At 33.0% G+C, this 23,013-nt stretch overlaps 1 protein-coding gene across 1 annotated transcript; it reads left to right on the plus strand.

Annotated features, from left to right (window-relative positions):
* Window positions 1-10,686: 10,686 nt before the first annotated feature.
* LOC134718397 (uncharacterized) lies at window positions 10,687-21,361 on the plus strand. The gene is made up of 7 exons (XM_063580898.1): window positions 10,687-11,216; window positions 13,392-13,576; window positions 14,118-14,184; window positions 14,883-15,432; window positions 16,001-16,171; window positions 17,325-17,409; window positions 20,348-21,361. The coding sequence occupies exons 1-7, from the start codon at window positions 10,769-10,771 to the stop codon at window positions 21,359-21,361; spliced, it is 2,520 nt and encodes an 839-aa protein (XP_063436968.1). The 5' UTR covers window positions 10,687-10,768.
* Window positions 21,362-23,013: the final 1,652 nt, after the last annotated feature.

A 23,013-nucleotide genomic window follows, 5' to 3' on the forward strand; every position in this document is an offset into this window, starting at 1 on the left:
TTAAGTATCATTCATTTAATAACCCGAACTAACTTCAACACCCCCAAACAGAGAAATTTTTATCACGAACAGTAGAATTTTATTACATAATCTGAAAGATGAAACATTGAACTTCACAGGAAAAATACTCCCACTGCTGTGAAAAATCTTTTAAGAAAGTATCAGTTCATTATGTAAAGCCATTATTATAGCATTTTTTCAACAAAAATATAATTTTCAGCTAAATTATACCATCAAAGGCATAAACCTTGCTACTTAAAAGAAGCAAAAAGTTCATATTTTTTAATTTTACTTATTAAAAACTATTATTTAAACCCAATTTGTGACAAAACCTCGAATTTGCTACTCAAATAAGTGATTTAAAAATCACTTTTTTCAGTAAGTCCCCTTACTATTTATAGCTAACTTTTCAGCAACGAACCTATGATTGCTTACTTTACTAGATTGTGTATTGAATGGAAAGATATCTCAATTGGCACTCATACATCATCGTCCTATTTCTAACTTAATCATGTTAATAGGTAATATTGCACCCACTATGATCCAGAGGATTTATATAATCAGAGATATTGCACAGGACAGCAGCCGAACGATAAAAATACCTATGACAGACTCTGCTGTTGTCTGTTCTATAGTCGGGTTGTTGTCTCTTTGACACATTCCCAATTTCCATTCTCAATTTTATGCATCGAGTGATGAAACTATACAAAATATGTTAAGCTATTTACCGTCCAAGCTTTAATATCACTTATTTTTAGCATACTCAATATAATGATGTTCAGATCCTGATAAAATGTTTACACATCCAGACTCCAGTACATATAGAAGTGTTTCTGTGCCAGTTTTTGTGTTTTTCGAGGCAGAAATGTTTTTGGAATGACATTATATACAGTTCGACAAAGAGCAAATTCAAATTTTTTTATAACATTGATGAATAAATTTTAATGGGCGCAAATATCGTAAAAGCAGATCGCCCGTTATGTTTTTGTTGAAAATAATGTTGATGATAGACCATTCGTGAAATCAGCCCCCTCCCTGAAATATGATGTCATCATTATGAAACTGTTTCAAAAAGATATAAAAATGATCCAAATAATTTTAAAGTTCACTGGTTCAATTGCTGTAAATATCTTATCAATTAAAGTAATAAACTTTTGTAATTGATTTTCTTAATTCGACAATTGGCCAGTTCAATCTGAAATCCATTTGAAATCAAGGTAAGTTTATACAGATGATCTGTTTAAAAAAATACCCAATGGAAGATTTTTTTCAGTGGTTAATATGGCAGCCGTTTTGCTATATAATCTAACCTCAAGATATATCATCAACTTTATAAGATATTTCATATAATTTATAAGATATCTTATAATTTTCTAAATATGAAACTAGTATCCAGTTAACTATATAAGATATCTTATATGAAAAATATTTATAATATATTTCATATATACTTTATAAGATATCTTATAAAGTTTTAAAACTTTATTAAATATATAAGATATCTTATTTAATATATAAGATAGCTTTTAAAAATGAATTATATAAGATATCTCATATATTAAATGAGATCTCTTATATATTATATAAGATATCTTATATAAATCTCATATATTATATAAGATATCTTATATATTATGAGATAATTTGAAATTCGAATAAATAGCTAAACGGCTATCCATTAGGTTTATGTTAGCTGGTATATATGATTTTGTAATAGGCCTCGTTTAAGTTTAGATGATAGTGCATGTAGTGCATAATGTGCAATGATACTCATGTATTACAACTTCCCTGGTCTCAATCCAATAACTTCTTCAATCAGTGTACACATGTACCATGTGTACAGGTGAAACTAAATATACATTTTCCGTTTTTACAGGAAAATGATATTATTTCGTCTAAGATTGTATCAGCATAAAAAAATCCCAATTCGGATAAAAACTACCAATTTGATATTCAAGGGACCCATTTGAAAACACCTGGAATCATCCGTGGATTGCCAATGGCAATGAGACAACTCTCTGCAAGAGACCAAATGACACAGAAATTAACAACTATAGGTCACCTTTTATATTATTAAAACCTTTTACCTGTTAAAAAGTGCCTGACAAAAAAACAGTTAAAAATTATGGATTGCAAGTAAACATGTTGAAGAAAAAGGTTTTGCATTTGAATAAACTGAATACAGAAACATGTCAAATTAATTTTTGTTTTTTGTTTATAATTATACTTTGTTCATCAAAGTTGGATGAAATTTGTTTTCTGCAGAATAATTGTACTTGTCCCCACTTTTACTTGTCCGACCTTTTTTCCCTCTGGTACCGGACAATCGGACAAGCGTTATTGTCGCGGCCTGGACTCTTACATATTATATATATACGATATCTTATATAGTTTATAAGATATATCATATAGTTTATAACATATCTTATATATAGTTTATAAGATATCTTATATAGTTTATAAGATATCTTATATAGTTTATAAGATATCTTATATAGTTTATATAGTTTATAAGATATCTTATATAGTTTATAAGATATCGTATATAGTTTATAAGATATCGTCTATAGTTTATAAGATATCTTATATATATATTGATATAGTGTATAAGCTATCTTATATAATTTATAAGATATCTAATATCATTTATAAAATATCTGATAAATATATACAATGTATAGATATTGTTTTTATCCTGAAATTACTCCCAACACTTTAGTAATTAAATCGAAATCATTGTCTGTAATTTTTTCAGTAATACATAAATTTCTCTCGTTAAAATCTAAAACATTGTTACAAACACGAGCGAAACGTACAAGTTGAGATATATAAACACCGTAAGATGGTGACAAGGGAACTTCACCATCTAAAAACGGATAATTAACGATAGGAAATGAAAAATCATCCCTTTTATCATAAATTTTAGTATTCAGCTTTCTGTTAGTGATATAGATATCAAGATCGAGGAAAGGGCAGTGGTCATTATTAGTATTTATAAGCTTTATTTAAAGTAAGTTCAGCAGAATAAATTTCAATAATATTCATACTGAAGTCGTCATTATTGAGAGCCAAAATATCATCCAAATATCTAAAAGTATTATTAATAACAACATGTCTGTTATTTTTCTCTAATAACTTATTTAAGTTAGACCCTTGACTGTTCAGTTTGGGACCCTTACTTTACTGAGGATATTAACAAAATAGAAAAGGTACAAAGAAGGGCTGCTAGATATGTCACTTACCGACACAGAAACACCTCAAGAGTTAGTGACATGCTAAATCATTTGAAATGGAGAGACCTTGCAACAGAAGAACAGATGCACGCCTGGTCATGTTCTATAAAATTACATATCATCTCATTGCAATCACAAAAACAGACAAATTAATTCAACCGCTCAGACAGTCCAGGAACATGCACACACTCTCATACCAAATTCCATCCTGCAGAACACAAATAAGACAACAATCATTTTTCCCACGCACAATTAAAATCTGGAACAGCCTTCCCCTGAGTATTGTTATGAGCGACTCTATAGAGTCGTTCAAAGTAGCCGTCTCAAACTACACCTACAGCCCATAAATTCATCATGTGTATTAAATAGTTTTATCTTAATATTTTAAAAATAATAAATTAAAAATATGCACTACCACTATGTAAAAAAATGTTTGTTTTGTTTATTATCACAAATTTGTATATTTCACTGTATATATGTCTTCACAAAGCAATGCGCAGTACAAGTGACGTAAACTTCAACGTGTTGAAGGGGGTCATAATTTACATAGTAGAAGAGAAGTATAATTACCAGGCTTCTCACAATATATATATACACAAGGCAAATAAATATATTTCACAGCACAGGACAAACACTCGACTATACCACTGACAGTCACATATAACAAGTAAAGTTAATGTTAAATATAACGTCTAGCCATTAGAAATGTTCAATATATTAGTCCAAACAGTCGAATAAACACATGAGCTAGCCACAGTATACATAAGCACATCTTATATATAAGCGCATAAAATACAATAAAATTAATAACTAACACAGTTGTATGGGGCGGGTGGGTGGGTAAATAACAGGTCAGGAATAACCACCAATTGGTGGATTATACCTCAATTGACGTATAATCCACCAATTGAGGTATATTGGTATAGACCAATTGATGTATAATGCATTTTTTGGTAATAAAATGCTAGTGTGAGAAAGGAGCATGATTTTGCAACTTGCAACCTATTTTATGACCCTTATTGGGTCCTCCAAAAGTTTTAGTTTAGTCAAAGCCTGCTGCATCTCTTGAGAATGCATGAGTACAACAATTTCTTTTGTTGAAACATTTGTACTATTGACCATGATTGACTCTTTATCATGAAAGTCAAGTATTAACAAAGAGCTCCATTCACCTGTTTGAGTTGTACTCATGATCACATGCCTGCATACAGTAATGATGTCCATTGAAAGGTGATTACAGGTAAATTTGCCAATCAAGAATTGACAAGATAACAATAGAAGAAACTGGAAATACAATTTTTGAATAAATGCAATATGTTATGTCACTATACTAAACTAGGAATGTTTGACAAGTTTTCATACCATAATATGGTTTTAAGAAAACAATGCTCCATTTTATTAGAATAATTTGTTTTGAAAAACAAACAATTATACACCAATTGGTCTATACCATTATACCTCAATTGGTGGATTATAGGTCAATTGAGGTATAATCCACCAATTGGTGGTTATTCCTGACCTGAATAATTTCAATGAAAATTTTCAAATGTACCGCGAATCCCGAAACAAAGAAATATATAAGAGCGTCCTGTATCCAGGTAACAAATTAACCAATCAAAATAAAGAATACTCGGAACAGGAACAATTTCTTCCGAGTAAATGTAAACAGTGATTCACGTGGTAATTATCCATTTTTATAAAATCAAAAATTACACACCTGAATTGAGTTACAATCCACCAATTAATGGCAAGTACTGACCTGTTTATATTGTATGCACAATTTTGATTCTAAATGCATTTATAAAAGTCTAAATGAAAGGTTCACGACAAGCTTTTTTTTTTAAAATATACTTGTCACAAAAAAGTGACAAACATCAGCGCCGCCTGGTGGCTAAAACTCTTCAACAGTTCAAATGCAACGCACCAAGTTTTACTGTCTTTTAACTTTCAAATTTGGTTTCATAAATACTTTAACCTTGAAGAAAATAAAAATACTCAGTTAAATGTTCAATTGAAAATTTCTTCTCAGTCATCATTTAGAAAGTTTCGTCCAAATGCAAAGAAGAGATATGGAAACCCGGAAATGTGTCCATCGACCTTTTGCTGTGTTCAAAATGTAAATAATATTTTTAAAATGAGATAAAATGAGTAGAGCCTATGTCATTTCTTTACGTTAGTCAAATTTAACAGAAATATTTAAAACTTACCCTTTAAAGTCATTGAAATGACGTCTTCTTGGTTAAAAAGAATTGTTTGTAGAACAGGAAGCTTTGTCAAAACCAAAACGAGACACTGAATGACGGGATTGGGACAAGTCGGACCAGGAAAACTCGGACCAGTTTTAAAGAAACTCGGATTAGATTGAAAGATCTGACCAGTTTGAAACACTGATTGGGCCCATTTAAGGTCGATTCTAAACAATTTCAAAGACACCTCGGAACAATGTGAACCACTAATTGGGCCCATTTAAGAACGCTTCTCAGTGGTTGATTCTAAGGGAAAAAAGGGGGCGTAGAGGATGCAAGACGCGGCCTCCCGTTTGATCGCCAAATAAATAATAAATAATTTTTCACGGTATATATAGATTTTTAGTATAAAAACGTCCGAACATTTTTTTTATTTAATTGTCTTAAAATCTGGTCCGAGTTGTCTTAAAATGATTTTGACCAAATTTCGTTGTTTAATCATGAATGCCAGTGTCTATAAAAAAAATAGTCAAATGGAACAAATTGATTCACATAAATTTGCCAATGAATATTGACTGAATGCTACCATTTCCCCAACAGGAGGATCTTTTCCTTTGTCACCCCAGTGAGGGTCTGGAATTGGGGGAGGGGTGTTGTATCTTCAAACTGATTCACCTCAGTGAAGGTCTGGAATTGGGGAGGGGTGTCGTATCTACAAACTGATTCACCTTCAGCAGTGACACATGCATGTAATTCAGTACAAAGAGTCACATTTTCCTTCGTCAACTTTGTGACACATTTAATTTCAGAAAGTCAATTGGCAATGTTTTTTTGTAGAATAGTATATTTGTTTTGTACAAGTTAAACTTGTATGCGAAGACAGACTCAGTCATGTGCACTTTTCTTGTTGGCTTTATTTCCAGAAAAAATAACTAGCCTGTTCCCTTGGGAAATGCGGAAATTTTCACTTCCGCATACAAAAGTCTTAACAGTTTGAACTAGCAATTCTCATCCTGCAATTCTCTTTATAAAAAGCTATCCTGCAATTCGTCATCCTGCAATTGCGTTTGGAAAACTACTTGAGCGACAATTTTATTTTTCTTTAAAATCATAGCTTTTGACTTTTTTGTTCGAAAACAAGATTTATATAGAAAATAAAAGATTTGTATATCCGATTAACAAAATTTTAATTATAGTTTGCAGATTTATAACTCATAGTTACGGTTTTGTAATTAGCATTTTAAATGAAAAAAAATCATTATGACGGTTCAAATAAAGTATTATCTGTTAAGTCCAGGGTGTGATTTGTATTTACGCATGCTTAATCCACGGTTGCAATTTTCAAAACTCATATTAACGACTAAAAATATAGAATTTTGATGTAAAATATTTTTTTTCATGGCATACCGACTTCAAAACTTCCATTTGAAACTGGGTCACCCACCTTCCAACCTATTGCCTCGGCAGTTCTGTATGGCAAGGGATTATAGACTCTGCTCTAAACAATAGTTATTGAATAGTACTACAGCGGGAGGGTAAAGAATTTCTGAGGTAAGCATTCTGTAAGGCCAAAAATTTCGCTCGAAACATAAAATTAAGCCAAATTCGATAAAATACGCGTTGGGGACACCCACTTTCCGACCCATTGTCTCGGTTGTTTTTTATGGCTAGGGATTATAGACGCTGCCCTAATTAATAGGTATTGGATAGTACTACAACGTAAGGATAAAGAAGTTCTGGGGTAAGCATTCTGAAAGGCCACAAATTTCGTCCGTAACACGGAAAAAAAGTCAAATTTGATAAAATACGCATTGGGCACTTTCCAACCTATTGCCTCGGCAGTTCTGTATGTCTAGGGATTATAGACTCTGCTCTACACAATAGCTATTGAATAGTACTACAGCGGGAGGGTAAAGAATTTCTGGGGTAAGCATTCTGTAAGGCCGATAATTTCGCTCGAAACATAAAAATAAAGCCAAATTCGATAAAATACGCGTTGGGGAAACCCACTTTCCGACCCATTGTCTCGGTTGTTCTTTATGGCTAGGGATTATAGACGCTGCCCTAACTAATAGCTATTGGATAGTACTACAACGTGAGGATAAAGAATTTCTGGGGTAAGCATTCTGAAAAGCCGAAAATTTCGTCCGTAACACGGAAAAAAAGTCAAATTCGATAAAATACGTATTGGGCACTTTCCAACATATTGCCTTGGCAGTTCTGTATGGCTAGGGATTATAGACTCTGCCCTACATAATAGCTATTGAATAGTACTACAGCGGGAGGGTAAAGAATTTCTGGGGTAAGCATTCTGTAAGGCCGAAAATTTCGCTCGAAACATAGAAATAAAGCCAAATTCGATCAAATACGCGTTGGGGACACCCACTTTCCGACCCATTGTCCCGGTTGTTCTTTATGGCTAGAGATTATACACGCTGCCCTAATTAATAGCTATTGGATAGTACTACAGCAGGAGGGTAAAGAATTTCTGGGGTAAGTATTCTGTAAGGCCGAAAATTTCGCTCGAAACATAGAAATAAAGCCAAATTCGATAAAATACGCGTTGGGGACACCCACTTTCCGACCAATTGTCTCGGTTGTTCTTTATGGCTAGGGATTATAGACGCTGTCCTAATTAATAGCTATTGGATAGTACTTCAACGTGAGGATAAAGAATTTCTGGGGTAAGCATTCTTAAAGGCCGAAAATTTCGTCCGTAATACGGGAAAAAAGTCAAATTTGATAAAATATGCATTGGGCAATTTCCAACCTATTGCCTGGGCAGTTCTGTATGTCTAGGGATTGTAGACTCTGCTCTACACAATAGCTATTGAATAGTACTACAGCGGGAGGGTAAAGAATTTCTGGGGTAAGCATTCTGTAAGGCCGATAATTTCGCTCGAAACATAAAAATAAGGTAGCACTCCACAGTTAGGTGTGTAGTTTCGCATTTTGGCCCCTGTGGATTTTTCAAATATGAGAGCTAGTGTGCAATAAAATTCATTTTTGGATAGCTGAGTATTAAAATAGCCTTTGTATTGGGTTTATATGAACATCAAGGTTATGTAATGTATGTAATACAGGCTGTTTTCTGTATGATAGTCCGTATTTGCATGTCCATACCATACATTGGTCCGGCAATTATTGCAATGTTTTTTTCCAACTTTTTATCGCACGAACTTTGTGATTGAATTTTACGAAAAAATGAGGCGAAAGACACCCACTTTTTATTTGATCATTAAGAAGATTTAAGAAAACAGTTTCTAAAAAGGTATCACTCATAGGCATTGAAATTCTAGTTTGATCCAGATTTTGGGGGGATATATGACATGTTCACCCCCCTTTTTACAATATTTTATGGTAAATAAATGCAGAATGTTGCCATGGATACACATAAAAGGAATTAATTTTCATCCTTTTAACTTTTGAAAATTGAATCTATGGAAGATACTGATTACATACATATGCACATGTACAACACAAACAATTAGATTAATGTATTAGAAATCCAGGAATAGGAGATGATAAAACATTTTGGGGCTCATTTTTAATTTAATTTTCTAACTGTGGAGTGCTACCTTATGGCACATCAGAAAGCACAAAAATGCACTTTTTAAGATAAAATTGACCACAAATCTTTAGTCTTTTATGTTCTTGTTTTAGTTCTGAAGGTAAAAAAACTGCTAGGAATGCAATTTATGTTAATTTTATTGTTAACTGTCCTTAGCAACCAAATATACACATTTTGACACTTAGACATGATGCGGTCTCAAATTTGTACTCCGTAAGCTTTGCCCTTTTAACCAAAGATTGCGCTTTATATGATAATCTCAGAATGTATCGCTTTATATTTTTGAATGCGAATAAGTCAAATAAACATTTTTAGCAGGATTCTATATCATAATTTGGCATTAATTTAATTTAATGATGCCAGTACTGTTAGAAATTTATACCCTGCTTGAGAGCTTCTAAACCAAGGTTAGGTATGCTATTTACAGCAAAAATTACCTATAAGTGCTTTCAAACACCTAAAACTTGTACAATTTGTCCTCTTATAAGGTAATAATATAATTTCAAATAAAAAAAAGGGGAAAGTTTTAGAAATTTACCCCAAAAATGAGACAGACTTGAAGTTTTTCACTATGATCCAGCATTTATTTTTAATTCACTTTTTGTCGCGTTTCAACATCAACTGCTAACCTTCATAAAATCTTTATTACTAAACCAATTTTAAAAACTGAGGTACCATTTTCATCGTAACAGCTAGAAGAACACAGAAAATATAAAAAATGTTGAGGCAGAAGGGGAAAAATTTCACCTTAAGGTAGCACTCCACAGTTAGGTGTGTAGTTTCGCATTTTGGCCCCTGTGGATTTTTCAAATATGAGAGCTAGTGTGCAATAAAATTCATTTTTGGATAGCTGAGTATTAAAATAGCCTTTGTATTGGGTTTATATGAACATCAAGGTTATGTAATGTATGTAATACAGGCTGTTTTCTGTATGATAGTCCGTATTTGCATGTCCATACCATACATTGGTCCGGCAATTATTGCAATGTTTTTTTCCAACTTTTTATCGCACGAACTTTGTGATTGAATTTTACGAAAAAATGAGGCGAAAGACACCCACTTTTTATTTGATCATTAAGAAGATTTAAGAAAACAGTTTCTAAAAAGGTATCACTCATAGGCATTGAAATTCTAGTTTGATCCAAATTTTGGGGGGATATATGACATGTTCACCCCCCTTTTTACAATATTTTATGGTAAATAAATGCAGAATGTTGCCATGGATACACATAAAAGGAATTAATTTTCATCCTTTTAACTTTTGAAAATTGAATCTATGGAAGATACTGATTACATACATATGCACATGTACAACACAAACAATTAGATTAATGTATTAGAAATCCAGGAATAGGAGATGATAAAACATTTTGGGGCTCATTTTTAATTTAATTTTCTAACTGTGGAGTGCTACCTTATGGCACATCAGAAAGCACAAAAATGCACTTTTTAAGATAAAATTGACCACAAATCTTTAGTCTTTTATGTTCTTGTTTTAGTTCTGAAGGTAAAAAAACTGCTAGGAATGCAATTTATGTTAATTTTATTGTTAACTGTCCTTAGCAACCAAATATACACATTTTGACACTTAGACATGATGCGGTCTCAAATTTGTACTTCGTAAGCTTTGCCCTTTTAAGGTAAGGTTTGCGTTCACAGGGAGACAACTCGTATTCAAATCGTGGAATAACGCTGATTCACTCGAGCGTTTGAAATCAGCGAAATTTACCTTGTCAATGCAAACATAATTTGCAATCATTCTACTTATCGTCTGCAAAATGTTGCGAAGTAAAACAGGAAAATTTCAATCGAAAAAGTCATTTGTTAAGCAATTCAAAGCTCAAGAGTCCAGAAGAAATATATTAGTAAGTCATCCTGTTGATGAACCCATTATAGAAGATCACAACTACGTGCATGCTAACACTTATCCAGTTTTCTCAGACTCGGATCTTGAACTTGGTGCAAGCTGTACCATTGACCCATCTCTTAATAATGACTGGAAGACAGGTAGACGGGTAGTCGAGCTTCAAGCCTTAGCCCAACAGATGTTTTGCACCTCGTGTGATGCTCGACTACACCTGGCCGACATCGAGAGCGAGAGACGATATGGTTTAGGCAGCATACTTTTTATAAGGTGTCAGAACAGTGTGTGCAGTTCATTAAACGACGTTAAAACAGGAAAGAGAAACAACGGAACATTTGACATCAATTCAAAATTAGCACTAGGTAATTACAATGTTTTTTGTACATACATTTAAATATTATAGAAAAAAAATGAAAGGGAACAACTATGTAATCTACAAATGTATGGATGGGGTGGGCAGAGATTTAACTGAAGACTGGCAGCTGTAGCCCACAGCTTAAATTGTGTATGCCAAATATATATTCCTATATAAGAAAAGGAATCTGGGTCCATTCTGAATTTCTCACTGATTTACATTCACCCTAGTACCTGTTCGCCCTGATTATTAACTGATACCTGTTTGCTCAGGATACATTCGCCCTGTCTTATTATTTTTTATGCCCCACCTAAGATAGAAGAGGGGCATTATGCTTTCTGGTCTGTGCATCCGTTCGTCCATCCGTCATCCGTCTGTTCGTTCATCCGTCATCCGTCTGTCCGTTCATCCGTCTGTCCCACTTCAGGTTAAAGTTTTTGGTCAAGGTACATGTATAGTTTTTGATGAAGTTGAAGTCCAATCAACTTGAAACTTAGTATACATGTGCCCATTTAGGATCTTTCTAATTTAAATGCCAAGTTTGAGTTTTTACCCCAATTTTTCGATTCACAATCACTGAACATAGAAAATGACAGTGTAAATTTCAGGTTAAAGTTTTTGGTCAAGGTAGTTTTTGATAAAGTAGAAGTCCAATCAACTTGAAACTTAGTATACATGTTCCCTTTGATAAGATCATTCTAATTTTAATGCCAAATTAGAGAATTTATTTCAATTTCACGGTCCACTAAACATAGAAAATGGTAGTGCGAGTAGGGCATCCGTGTACTGTGGACACATTCTTGTTTTTAACTGTTGTCTAGTTGTGAGACTACTACAGTAGGAGTCTCAGTCTAGTTAAAATTGAGAATGGAAATGGGGAATGTGTCAAAGAGACAACAACCCGACCAAAATAAAAAAAAAACACAACAGCAGAAGGTCACCAACAGGTCTTCAATGTAGCGAGAAATTCCCGCACCCGGAGGCGTCCTTCAGCTGGCCCCTAAACAAGTTGCATGATTTTAAGTATTTAAACAAAAAAAAACCTATGTTAAAATTTGTTGAAAAATTGACAGAATATTTATAGTAGTCTCATAGTATAATAATAAATGAACTTGTAAATCCGTTTCGTGGTTTACATTTCGTACATCATTGTTTTCATTAAGGCCAAATAAAAAAGCATGTGTGTTTCCTGTTTCCCTACCTACCCTATATTTTAAGCATAGAAATAGCCTACCCTAAAGTTTTTTTTGTCATTTTTCAATAAGCACTGTTAAAGTCAGGATTTCTCTCCCATAGACTCAATGTAAAAAAAAATGGTAAAATAAAAAAAAATCCCTACCTACCTACCCTATTTTTTTCAAAGATGAAACAGGAAACATTTCAATAAATCGTTGTCAAAGCCTATCCCAGCACCCCAACTCCATAGATCATAAGGTGTTTCGAACATCTATTTAGACCAATTAGAATTAACTAATTGATCATGGCCATGTCCATCGTCAGGAGCCCAAGCCATTGCATAGTGACACTTAGGGGCTCGACACCTCATGATCTGTCTGACTCATATTTTTCTATACTCTTTATGCCTGTTTTGCAAGACAAGCTGATGCAGTGGGAAGATCTACATAGATATTAATTTGATATTTGATATTTGATATTTGGTATAGATTTATCATGACCTTTAAAGTTTGAATCCAATACTATAAGTTTAAAGATTAAATTTTGCTGCTTTTTAAATTATTATTTTCTCATTTCCTGTCTACATTAGAATGATTTATATTAGGCAAAAGAAAAGTATATTACCATGATGACGGATGTAAATTTTATGCCCATCAAATTTCGCCCTAAGATGAGATTTTCCATTATTGGAAAAAAGTGGTGTTGGATCAGGCAGTCCCTAATTTGATTTCTTCCTTATGTAGTTAAAAAAGGGATTAAAGTTTAAGTGACTTATTATAAAGCTCAATGACTAAAATTTCGTTCATCCAATACTATGTATACATTTTCAACTTTTCCTTCAGCTTGCATGAAAAATAAATACGGAATAAATATGTCAATTTGACAATCATGATTTTAATAATGAATTGATATTTCATTTCAGTGTTGGTGCATTTAATGTGATAAAAATGTGACTTTTCTTGGAAGCGATTGTTCTTTAAACTAATATGTATGCAAAATATTGTAGCCATGGTACACACAGGAATGGGCCCAGTACAGATTAACAACTTCCTTGCAACTTTAAATTTACCACCAGTTGTGCCGTCCACTATTAAGAGAAGGGAACAAAAAATTGATACAACTCTGGAGACCGTAGCCAAAAAATCTTGTCTTGAGGCCCAAAAGGAAGAAATTGAAAAGGGAAATGGAAAGGTAATAAACTTAGAATTCCAAATGATTATTTTTATATTAATTATCATGAATAAATATACAATATATATGTACATTGTTGGAAAATATAAAATTTATTTTTTATGAGCTTCAAAAACATGACGAAAAGGAAAGCTAATTGCTGAGCTTTTCTCCTGTTTTGTAGCAAAGAAAACCCATGGACCGCTTACTTACTTGAAAATAGGGATTATCAAAAAGTGCACACTTAAACTCACTACAATTGCATATATAAACACTAAACATTTCTAGATATGGGGCTGATTTAGGACTGGCTTAATATTGATCAGGAACAATATTTTTGAAAGTAACTATGTATTCCATCATTTTCATCATTGAAAGAGAAAATATTTTATAATCTGTTGCCAAAATCTGCTTCTGTAAAATAGCTTTTTAGAATACAGGTAGACTGCTTTATAGATTGTTGGTTAGGCAACATCAAACAGTTCAAATTTTATTTCTTGCCTAACATGAATTCTTCAGTACATGTATTTAATATATGTATGTATCTAATTTTTTTTTAAAGATGGAAGTAAGCTTTGACGGTGGGTGGCAGAAAAGGGGTACAGGATGGAATTATAATAGTAATACAGGTGAGAATTTTTCTGTTTATTTTTACTTGTATGAAAATAAGTAAGATGTGGTATGATTGCTAAATTTAGACATTTATTCCCTATAAACCAAAACATTTAGATATTAACAACTATATGTCCCACCATGTGGTCTTGAACAATGAGCAAAACCAATAGTGCAAAGCTAGCTCTAAAGGGCAGTGAAATGACAAATGGCAAACAATTTAAACGAGAAAACTAATGGCCTGATTTATGTACAAAACTAAATTCAGTGTTCATTATGTTGCACATTATTTATCTGTCCAACTTAAACTTACTCCAAGATCAATAATCAAAAAATAAATTAAATTTTTAGTTATTTTAAACTTTTCATATTGCATGTACAAATGTATTATTATCTTATAGTATTATTATCTTATAGAAATGTAAGCATTTGGAATCATTTTGAATGCTTACAATACATTTTTCAATATAATTGATATTTTCAAGGGACACAACTCTTTTAAAAATAATTGATCTACACTGATTTTCTAATTTGTCCTAAACATTGCTGATAAAAAACAAATGATATAAATGTCATAAAAATCTGGTAAAACTTGTACACATGTAATTTTACATGTAATTAATATTTACAAGAGACATAACTCTTTTTACTCTGCCTTCATGGTGATTTACCTGTTTGGAATCATTTTATGTAAAAATAACGTCCATAATTTCAGGCCATGCATCATTAATTGGGAAAGAAACAGGAAAGGTATTGCAGTTCTCTCTTAGAAGTAAATCTTGCCAGATATGTGCCCTACATCAGAGCAAAAACCACACTATACCTGTACATGAATGTTCAAAAAACTGGGATGGTTCTAGTAAGGCAATGGAGCCTGACATGGCAATATCAATGGCCAGAGAGTTAGAGGAAACTGGATGTGCAATAGATGTCATCCATGGTGATAATGACTCGACCACAACTTCTCGACTGAAAGCTGTTTTCCCTTCCATTGAGAAGAAAGATGACAGTAACCACACTAAAAAAGGCATCACATCAAAACTATATAAGCTTAGCCACAAATATAAAGTTCTAAAACAACCAAATGTAATATCTTACATTGGGAGATGCTTCATGTACGCCATAAAAGAATGCCAGACAAAAGAGCCAGAGAGTCTTAGAAAATCACTGGATATTATAGTTCCACATTTATATGGTGACCACTCTCTTTGTGCCAGTGGAGATGCTACCTGGTGCAGTCATCAGAAGAATCCTTCTCAATTCAGGTATAGTACATAGTTCTTTAAGAAAAAGAAAAAAATATTTATTTCAAATAGTTTAATGCTACTAATACTATTGTAAATATTTAGCATTTAATCTACTTCTGAACTGGATATCTTTAAAATTGGTTTGCAGCTTTAACTTCTTAACAATGATACCTTGTAAAGTCCTTGCAGCGTTAACCCCCCAAAGAACAGGGGACATTAGATGAGATGCCTGGGAAAAGATCCTTAAAAAAATCTGTTTAAAGTCTGTTATTTTCTTATACAGATTACATATAACAAGTTCAATAACAATAAGGTGTCCCATTGTGCAAAATATTCAAGTATAAAAAGTTATTAGTTGATACCACTATGTTAATATATAATGTATATATATAGGTAAATATAAAACAAGAATAAAAAAATATATGTTGAGATTCTTAGCCAATAAACACAGAAGTCAGATATACTTGAGTTATGATAATGCTTTGTACATGTATTGTACAACTGATTATTTGATTATTTTTTGTGTCTAAAAAGTTGTTTTGGGTTGTGATTTTTATCCTTAACATTTAAACAATCAATTTTATAGGTACCGCAGTCTACCGCAGGGTAAGCCTCTCACATGTCCAAGTCTTCAGACAGATCTTAAAGCCATTGTAAACAGCCAAAAAGATAGAGCTGCCTGCTTGACCAACTTAGGATCAACCCAAGCAAATGAGAATTTTAATTTCATAGTTTCAACAAAAGCTCCAAAAAACAAGTAAGATATCTGTTCATATTCATAATGAATAAGAATTTATATGATATAAAAAAGAAGATGGGGTATGATTGCCAATAAAACAACTCTCCACATGAGATCGGGGGCAGTCAGTGATATTTGTTTGCCTTAAATTAGTGGAGAATAATCCAAATTTGAAAAAAAAATGGCTTTAAATATTTCCCAAAAAGACAACCTTTTCCCCAAACAGTGCAGTCTCAGTAGAAATCGTGCATAAATACAAACTGAAAAACACTCATTTGATCAATTGTTTTGCCTAAAATTTCTATATTAGGATTATGTGCACATTTGAGGGTATATTCATGTATCATTAATTTACTGACAAAATGGGGTCTTATTTTAAAGCAGGGTTTGACTCTTGAAAATGGGTCTGTAAATTGAAGTTTCAGTCAAATTTATGGTTTATTCCAGATTTCCCAATTCCAGGAAAATGACGCATATATTCCTTATAAAAAAGGGTAGAGGTAGTTTTGAAAAAAGCCAACAATATCACTGCCAAAGGCTGCCTTAAAGGGGCCTGCTCCAGTCACACTTCATTAAAAATATTGATTCCCTATATAAGCAACCTTTTTGGAATATTTTTATCCTTAATATGCATTTAATCAGCCACTCAATAATTTATACATCAAACCAATCATTATACCCCCGCTTTAAAAAGGGGGGTATACTGTTTTACCTCTGTCTGGCCTTCCGTCAGTCCGTCCGTCCCATGAATATTTTTCGTCGCATTTTTCTCAGGAACTACAATACAAGGATTTCTGAAATTTGGTTTCAGGATTTATATATTTAAAGTCAGCTATACCATTGTATACTGTTTGATGCGTTTTCAGATTGATCACTTGACAACTTCCTGTTTACCGAACACTTGTATGATTTTACACATGATAGCCAAGTTGAAAATTTTCGTCACATTTTTCTCAGGAACTAAAATACAAGGATTTCTGAAATTAAGTTTCAGGATTTATATAAGTCAGCTATACCGTGTGATTCGTTTTCAGATTTGTTTCACTTGTTTATTCTGTCAACACTTGCCTCATTGTTCATTGTAAACATGTTGTTTTGCATTTAATTTTTCATACAAAAAATACTAGTTCAACTGCATTATAAATGGGACTTTTAACCTTAATATTTACAGGTCATTTGGATCAAGCAAATCTCTGACAGGGAGAATTTCAGCATCTGTTCTGCAGAAGAACGAGGGTCACAAGTATTTAGAAAAGGTTTGTGTTAGATAGAACTATAAGTGATAGACAGGCAGGCAGATTAAACCTGGTATGTGGAATGATTGTAAGGTGTACATGTCTGTCTGGCTTTGTTTCATCTGACCATGATTTCATTTTTATGATTCTTTGGTTATTGTTAAGTTTTTGTAATTTTGTCTGTATTTCACATGTTAAAAGCATTAATTCAACTACATTTTGAGTATAGAAGTATTGCAAGCTAAGAAAAACAAAGGAAACAATATGCCAAGCCATGTAGTTAATGACACAGAGACAAAGATATATGGATATTAAAAATTTCACACAAAACTTGGTTCATATTGTTGAGCTACATTTGTGTACATTATTTAATAAACTTGATACGTACTGTTACTTTTCAACAAAACCAAGTAGAAATCTTATCTAAGTCAATGCCTTGCCCATAATGAAGGTTTGGGATTAGATTCCTGGCTGAGTCTAACAAAAGGCTTTAAAACTTGTATTTGCTGTTTATCCACCTGAGGAGTCTGGAGGTCTGTCTTCTTGTGTACTATTACTTTATATGATAGTATGACACTTACATCATGAATATTTTCATCATAAGTCCACTATCATCATACTGTCCTGGATATGGATGTATTATAGGTTTTGCAGATCTTTTACCTCCCCTTAATTGAAATTTTTAATGTAGATTCATGGTATAAATCTGCTAATTTGGAGACAGATTGGGAATTTATATGTTAGACTGTTGATTTATAGAAAGAAAAACCTGGGGATATATTGCATTATTCAAAATGTTCAAATAAATACAAAATATTTGTGTTTTTAGATTATTTTTTTCAGCTTGGCCATTTAAGGGGAGATAAATCTTCTACTATTTTTTTATACTGGACTGAAAGAGTAATTTAGTATCTTACTTGTAGCAATACAACAAGTTTGGTGACAACATTTTTTCTTTCAACTTTCTTTAAGCATATTAAAAAAAATATCTTCTTATATTTATCTCAAATTTCTCATAGATTTCTTTTATTAATGCCAAAAAATGTGTTTTTAGCTCACCTGGCCGAAGGGCCAAGTGAGCTTTTCTCATCACTTGGCGTCCGGCGTCCGGCGGCGTCCATCGTTGTCCGTCGTCGTCCTGCGTTAACTTTTACAAAAATCTTCTCCTCTGAAACTACTGGGCCAAATTTAACCAAACTTGGCCACAATCATCATTGGGGTATCTAGTTTAAAAATTGTGTCCGGTGACCCCGCCAACTAACCAAGATGGCCGCCATGGCTATAAATAGAACATAGGGGTAAAATGCAGAAACCAAAGCATTTAGGGCAAATCTGACATGGGGTAATATTGTTAATCAGGTTAAGATCTATCTGCCCTGAAATTTTCAGATGAATCTGACATTCTGTTGTTAGGTTGCTGCCCCTGAATTGGTAATTTTAAGAAAATTTTGTTGTTTTTGGTTATTATCTTGAATATTATTTCAGATAGAGATAAACTGTAAAAAGCAATAATGTTCAGCAAAGTAAGATCTACAAATAAGTCAACATGACCAAAATGATCAGTTGACTACTTTAGGAGTTATTGCCCTTTATAGTCAATTTTTAACCATTTTTCGTAAATCTTAGTAATCTTTTAGAAAAATCTTCTCCTCTGAAACTGCTGGGCCAAATTATTTGAAACTTGGCCACAATCATCATTGGGGTATCTAGTTTAAAAATTGTGTCCGGTGACCCCGCCAACTAACCAAGATGACCGCCATGGCTATAAATAGAACATAGGGGTAAAATGCAGTTTTTGGCTTATAACTCAAAAACCAAAGCATTTAGAGCAAATCTGACATTGGGTAAAATTGTTAATCAGGTGAAGATCTATCTGCCCTGAAATTTTCAGATGAATTGGACAACCTGTTTTTGGGTTGCGGCCCCTGAATTGGTAATTTTAAGGAAATTTTGCTGTTTTTGGTTATTATATTGAATATTATTATAGATATAGGTAAACTGTAAAAAGCAATAATGTTCAGCAAGGTCAGATTTACAAATAAGTCAACATGACCAAAATGGTCAGTTGACCTCTTTAGGAGTTATTGCCCTTTAAAGTCAATTTTAAACCATTTTTCGTAAATTTTATATATCTTTTACTAAAATCTTCTTCTCTGAAACTGCTGTGCCAAATTGATCCAAACTTGGCCACAATCATCTTTGGGGTTTCTTGTTTAAAAAATGTGTCCGGTGACCTGGCCATCAAACCAAGGTGGCCCCCATGGCTAAAAATAGAACATAGGGGTAAAATGCAGTTTTTGGCTTATAACTCAAAAACCAAATAATTTAGAGAAAATCTGACATGAAGTAAAATTGTTAATCAGGTCAAGATCTATCTGCCCTGAAATTTTCAGATGAATTGGACAACCTGTTTTTGGGTTGCGGCCCCTGAATTGGTAATTTTAAGGAAATTTTGCTGTTTTATATTGAATATTATTATAGATATAGGTAAACTGTAAACAGCAATAATGTTCAGCAAAGTAAGATCTACAAATAAGTCAACATGAACGAAATGGTCAATTGACCCCTGTAGGAGTTATTGACCTTTGTAGTCAATTTTCAATCTGCTTCCTTTGTTTAATATTCACATAGACCAAGGTGAGCGACACAGGCTCTTTAGAGCCTCTAGTTTTCATGAACAATCTGGGCACATTTGAACAATTTGTATGACCTGTATCTTGATAAATAGCCCAGGACCCATACTTTTTATTAGTTTTCGTAAAAAGCATAGACAAGACTTTATTTTGGCAAAGTATAAAAAAGATCTATCTGAGGAAATTGGACCTTTTATTTACCTTAATGACCATAAGGGAAAAGAATTGACTTTAGTCACTTTTTCATCAAATGCTCTACATTGAATCTATATCTTTATATTTGATTTATAAATCTAGTGGCAATAAGTTTTGTCTCTTTTTCATAGGTTAACAAGGCTGTAGGATTATCACCGGGAGAATTTACCTTCAGAATGGCCTTAAAAATTGCTGCTAAGAGAAAGCTTCAAAAAGCGAAGCAGATTAGTTTACATGCAAAGAGGAAACGTCTGTTGAAAAAAATATTGAAAAGTAAGAAAGAAGCAACTAAGGAAATTCACGAAGGTGTTACCTACTACCAAGCTGCTGAATTACATCTAGATGAAGAACCAACCCAAACAACAGAAATTCCCAATAGATTAACACTACCTGAAAATGCCTTTACATATGTTGTATTTGATACAGAAACAACTGGCAGAGGGAGAAATAGTGACATTTTGCAGATAGCAGCTGGTGATGATTTTAATGTGTATGCTCAGCCACGTTGTGAAATTTCTGAACAGGCATCTGCTGTGAATATGCTAAGATACGATAGGGGAACAAATACTATGTTCCATAGAGGTATTCCAGTTTTATCAAAACCAATACAGGAAGCTCTTTTGGATTTTATTGAATATCTAAAGAAAGTTCCTCAACCCATACTTGTAGGACACAATGCTTGTAATTTTGACATTCCTATTGTTTGTAATAGAATGTCTGAATTTAAATTATTTTCAGAATTTTCTTCTCATGTTTTTGGTTTTGTTGACACTCTGAAAATTTCAAAAAGAATCTTCCAAAAGTGTGATGTTGGCAACTACAAGCAGGAAAATTTGGTCAGTAAACTTACAAACTGCACTTATCAAGCACATGATGCAAAAGAAGATGTGAGAGTATTGACTACTTTATTCACAGAAAAAATAGAGAAGGAAGTGCTTGATGAAGACCTTTTCCACATATCCTTTCATGATGTGAAGAAAAGATATGATGACATTTTACAACAGAAATTTATGTCATTAGCAGCAGTGACCAAGTTGGCCAGAAATGGTGTCTCTCCACTTCATCTTAGATTAGCGCATAACAGAAACTCTGGTTTAAAGTTATTATTAACTGATCTGCATATAAGATTAACAACAAGAACTTAACATCTGTGATTAGTTTCCTGGAGACAGAAGAGTGAATTTCATACTGTTAGCATCACTTGGCGTCCGTAGTTGTCTTATTGTCTTCACTCTACTTTTTACAAAATTTTTCTCTGAAACTATTGTGCCATATTCCCCATTTCCTTTACAATTTTATTTGTACTAATAATCATTGCATATCAGTTTCATTGCATTTATTTGAGGCAAACTTGAAGGAAGAAAACAAAAACAAAGAGATCAGCATTTTTTTCAATTTGAAAAGGGGTGTTTCTAAAGAACAGTAAAAGTAAGGCCACCAAAAATCATAATATATCTTTGTTTTGTGGTAATAAGCATTGTGTATAAGTTTCAAAATATTTGGTTAAGGCAATTGTTCAATTTGTAAAGGGGCATAACTCAAGAATGGTAGAAGTGATACTACACCAATTTCAACTTTATTAGCTTTTGTGGTAATTAGCACTGTGTATAAGTTTCATAACATTTATTTGAGGAAAACAATGGAAACGAAAATTCAGTCATTTTTCTGTTTGTAAAAAGGCATAATTTTAGTATATATGGTAACTGCGATGCTACACCATTCAAACTTGATCTGTGTTTTTTGGTAATAAACATTGTGTATAAGTTTCATAAAAGCATACTAAAGTTAGAGAATGGAAACCAATTATAGGATGTACGTCCAGTCCATCTGTACAGGTTGAGGGACTTTCTTTAAATATTCAATAAATTCCAAATAGCCTATGTGTACCTACAATGGTAAATCTTAATGCCCCTTCTACTACTTGTGTATAATGATATAATGAGGGTGTGACGGTTATAGAAACTTTGGTGTGATGTTTTGAGGGTGTGACACTTATAGAAATTTTGGTGTGATGTTTTGAGGGTGTGACAGTTATAGAAACTTTGGTGTGATGTTATGAGGGTGTGACAGTTATAGAAAAGTTGGTGTGATGGTATGAGGGTGTGACAGTTATAGAAACTTAGGTATGATGTTATGAGGGTGTGACAGTCATAGAAAATTTGATATGATGTTATCAATGTTTGACATCTATCAGAGCATGGGTATGATGTTTATGAGGGTTCGACAGTTATCTGATTTTCAGTATGATGTTTTGAGGGTGTGACAGTTATAGAAACTTTGGTGTGATGTTATGAGGGTGTGAAAATCATAACTGGGTTTAATGTTTATGAGGATGTGACAGTCGTAGAAACTGGGTTTAATGTTTATGAGGATGTGACAGTCATAGGAAATTTGGTTTGATGTTACCAATTTGTGACAGCTATCAGAACATTGGTATGATGTTTATGAGGGTGTGGCAGTTATAAAAACCTGGGTATATGATGTCATGATGATGTGACAGTCGTAGGAAATTTGGTTTGACAGGTATTGGAACTTCAGTTTTGAGGATCTGACAGTTATCCGAACGTCAGGAAGATGTTTTGAGGGTGCAACAGTTATTTGAACTTCAGTATGATGTTTTGAGGGTGTGATAGTCAGTTTGGGTTTGGAACAGTTATAGGTACTTTAGTATAACAGATATGACAGAGTGACAGATATAGGACCATTTGTATTTTTGGCTATGTAATAGATTGGGTGCAATTGAAGATGTTGGTAGTTTTGGACCAGCTTATATATATATATATATATCCTATTGTTA

This window comes from Mytilus trossulus, chromosome 5, assembly GCF_036588685.1.
Source record: "Mytilus trossulus isolate FHL-02 chromosome 5, PNRI_Mtr1.1.1.hap1, whole genome shotgun sequence".
Classification (NCBI taxonomy): domain Eukaryota; kingdom Metazoa; phylum Mollusca; class Bivalvia; order Mytilida; family Mytilidae; genus Mytilus; species Mytilus trossulus.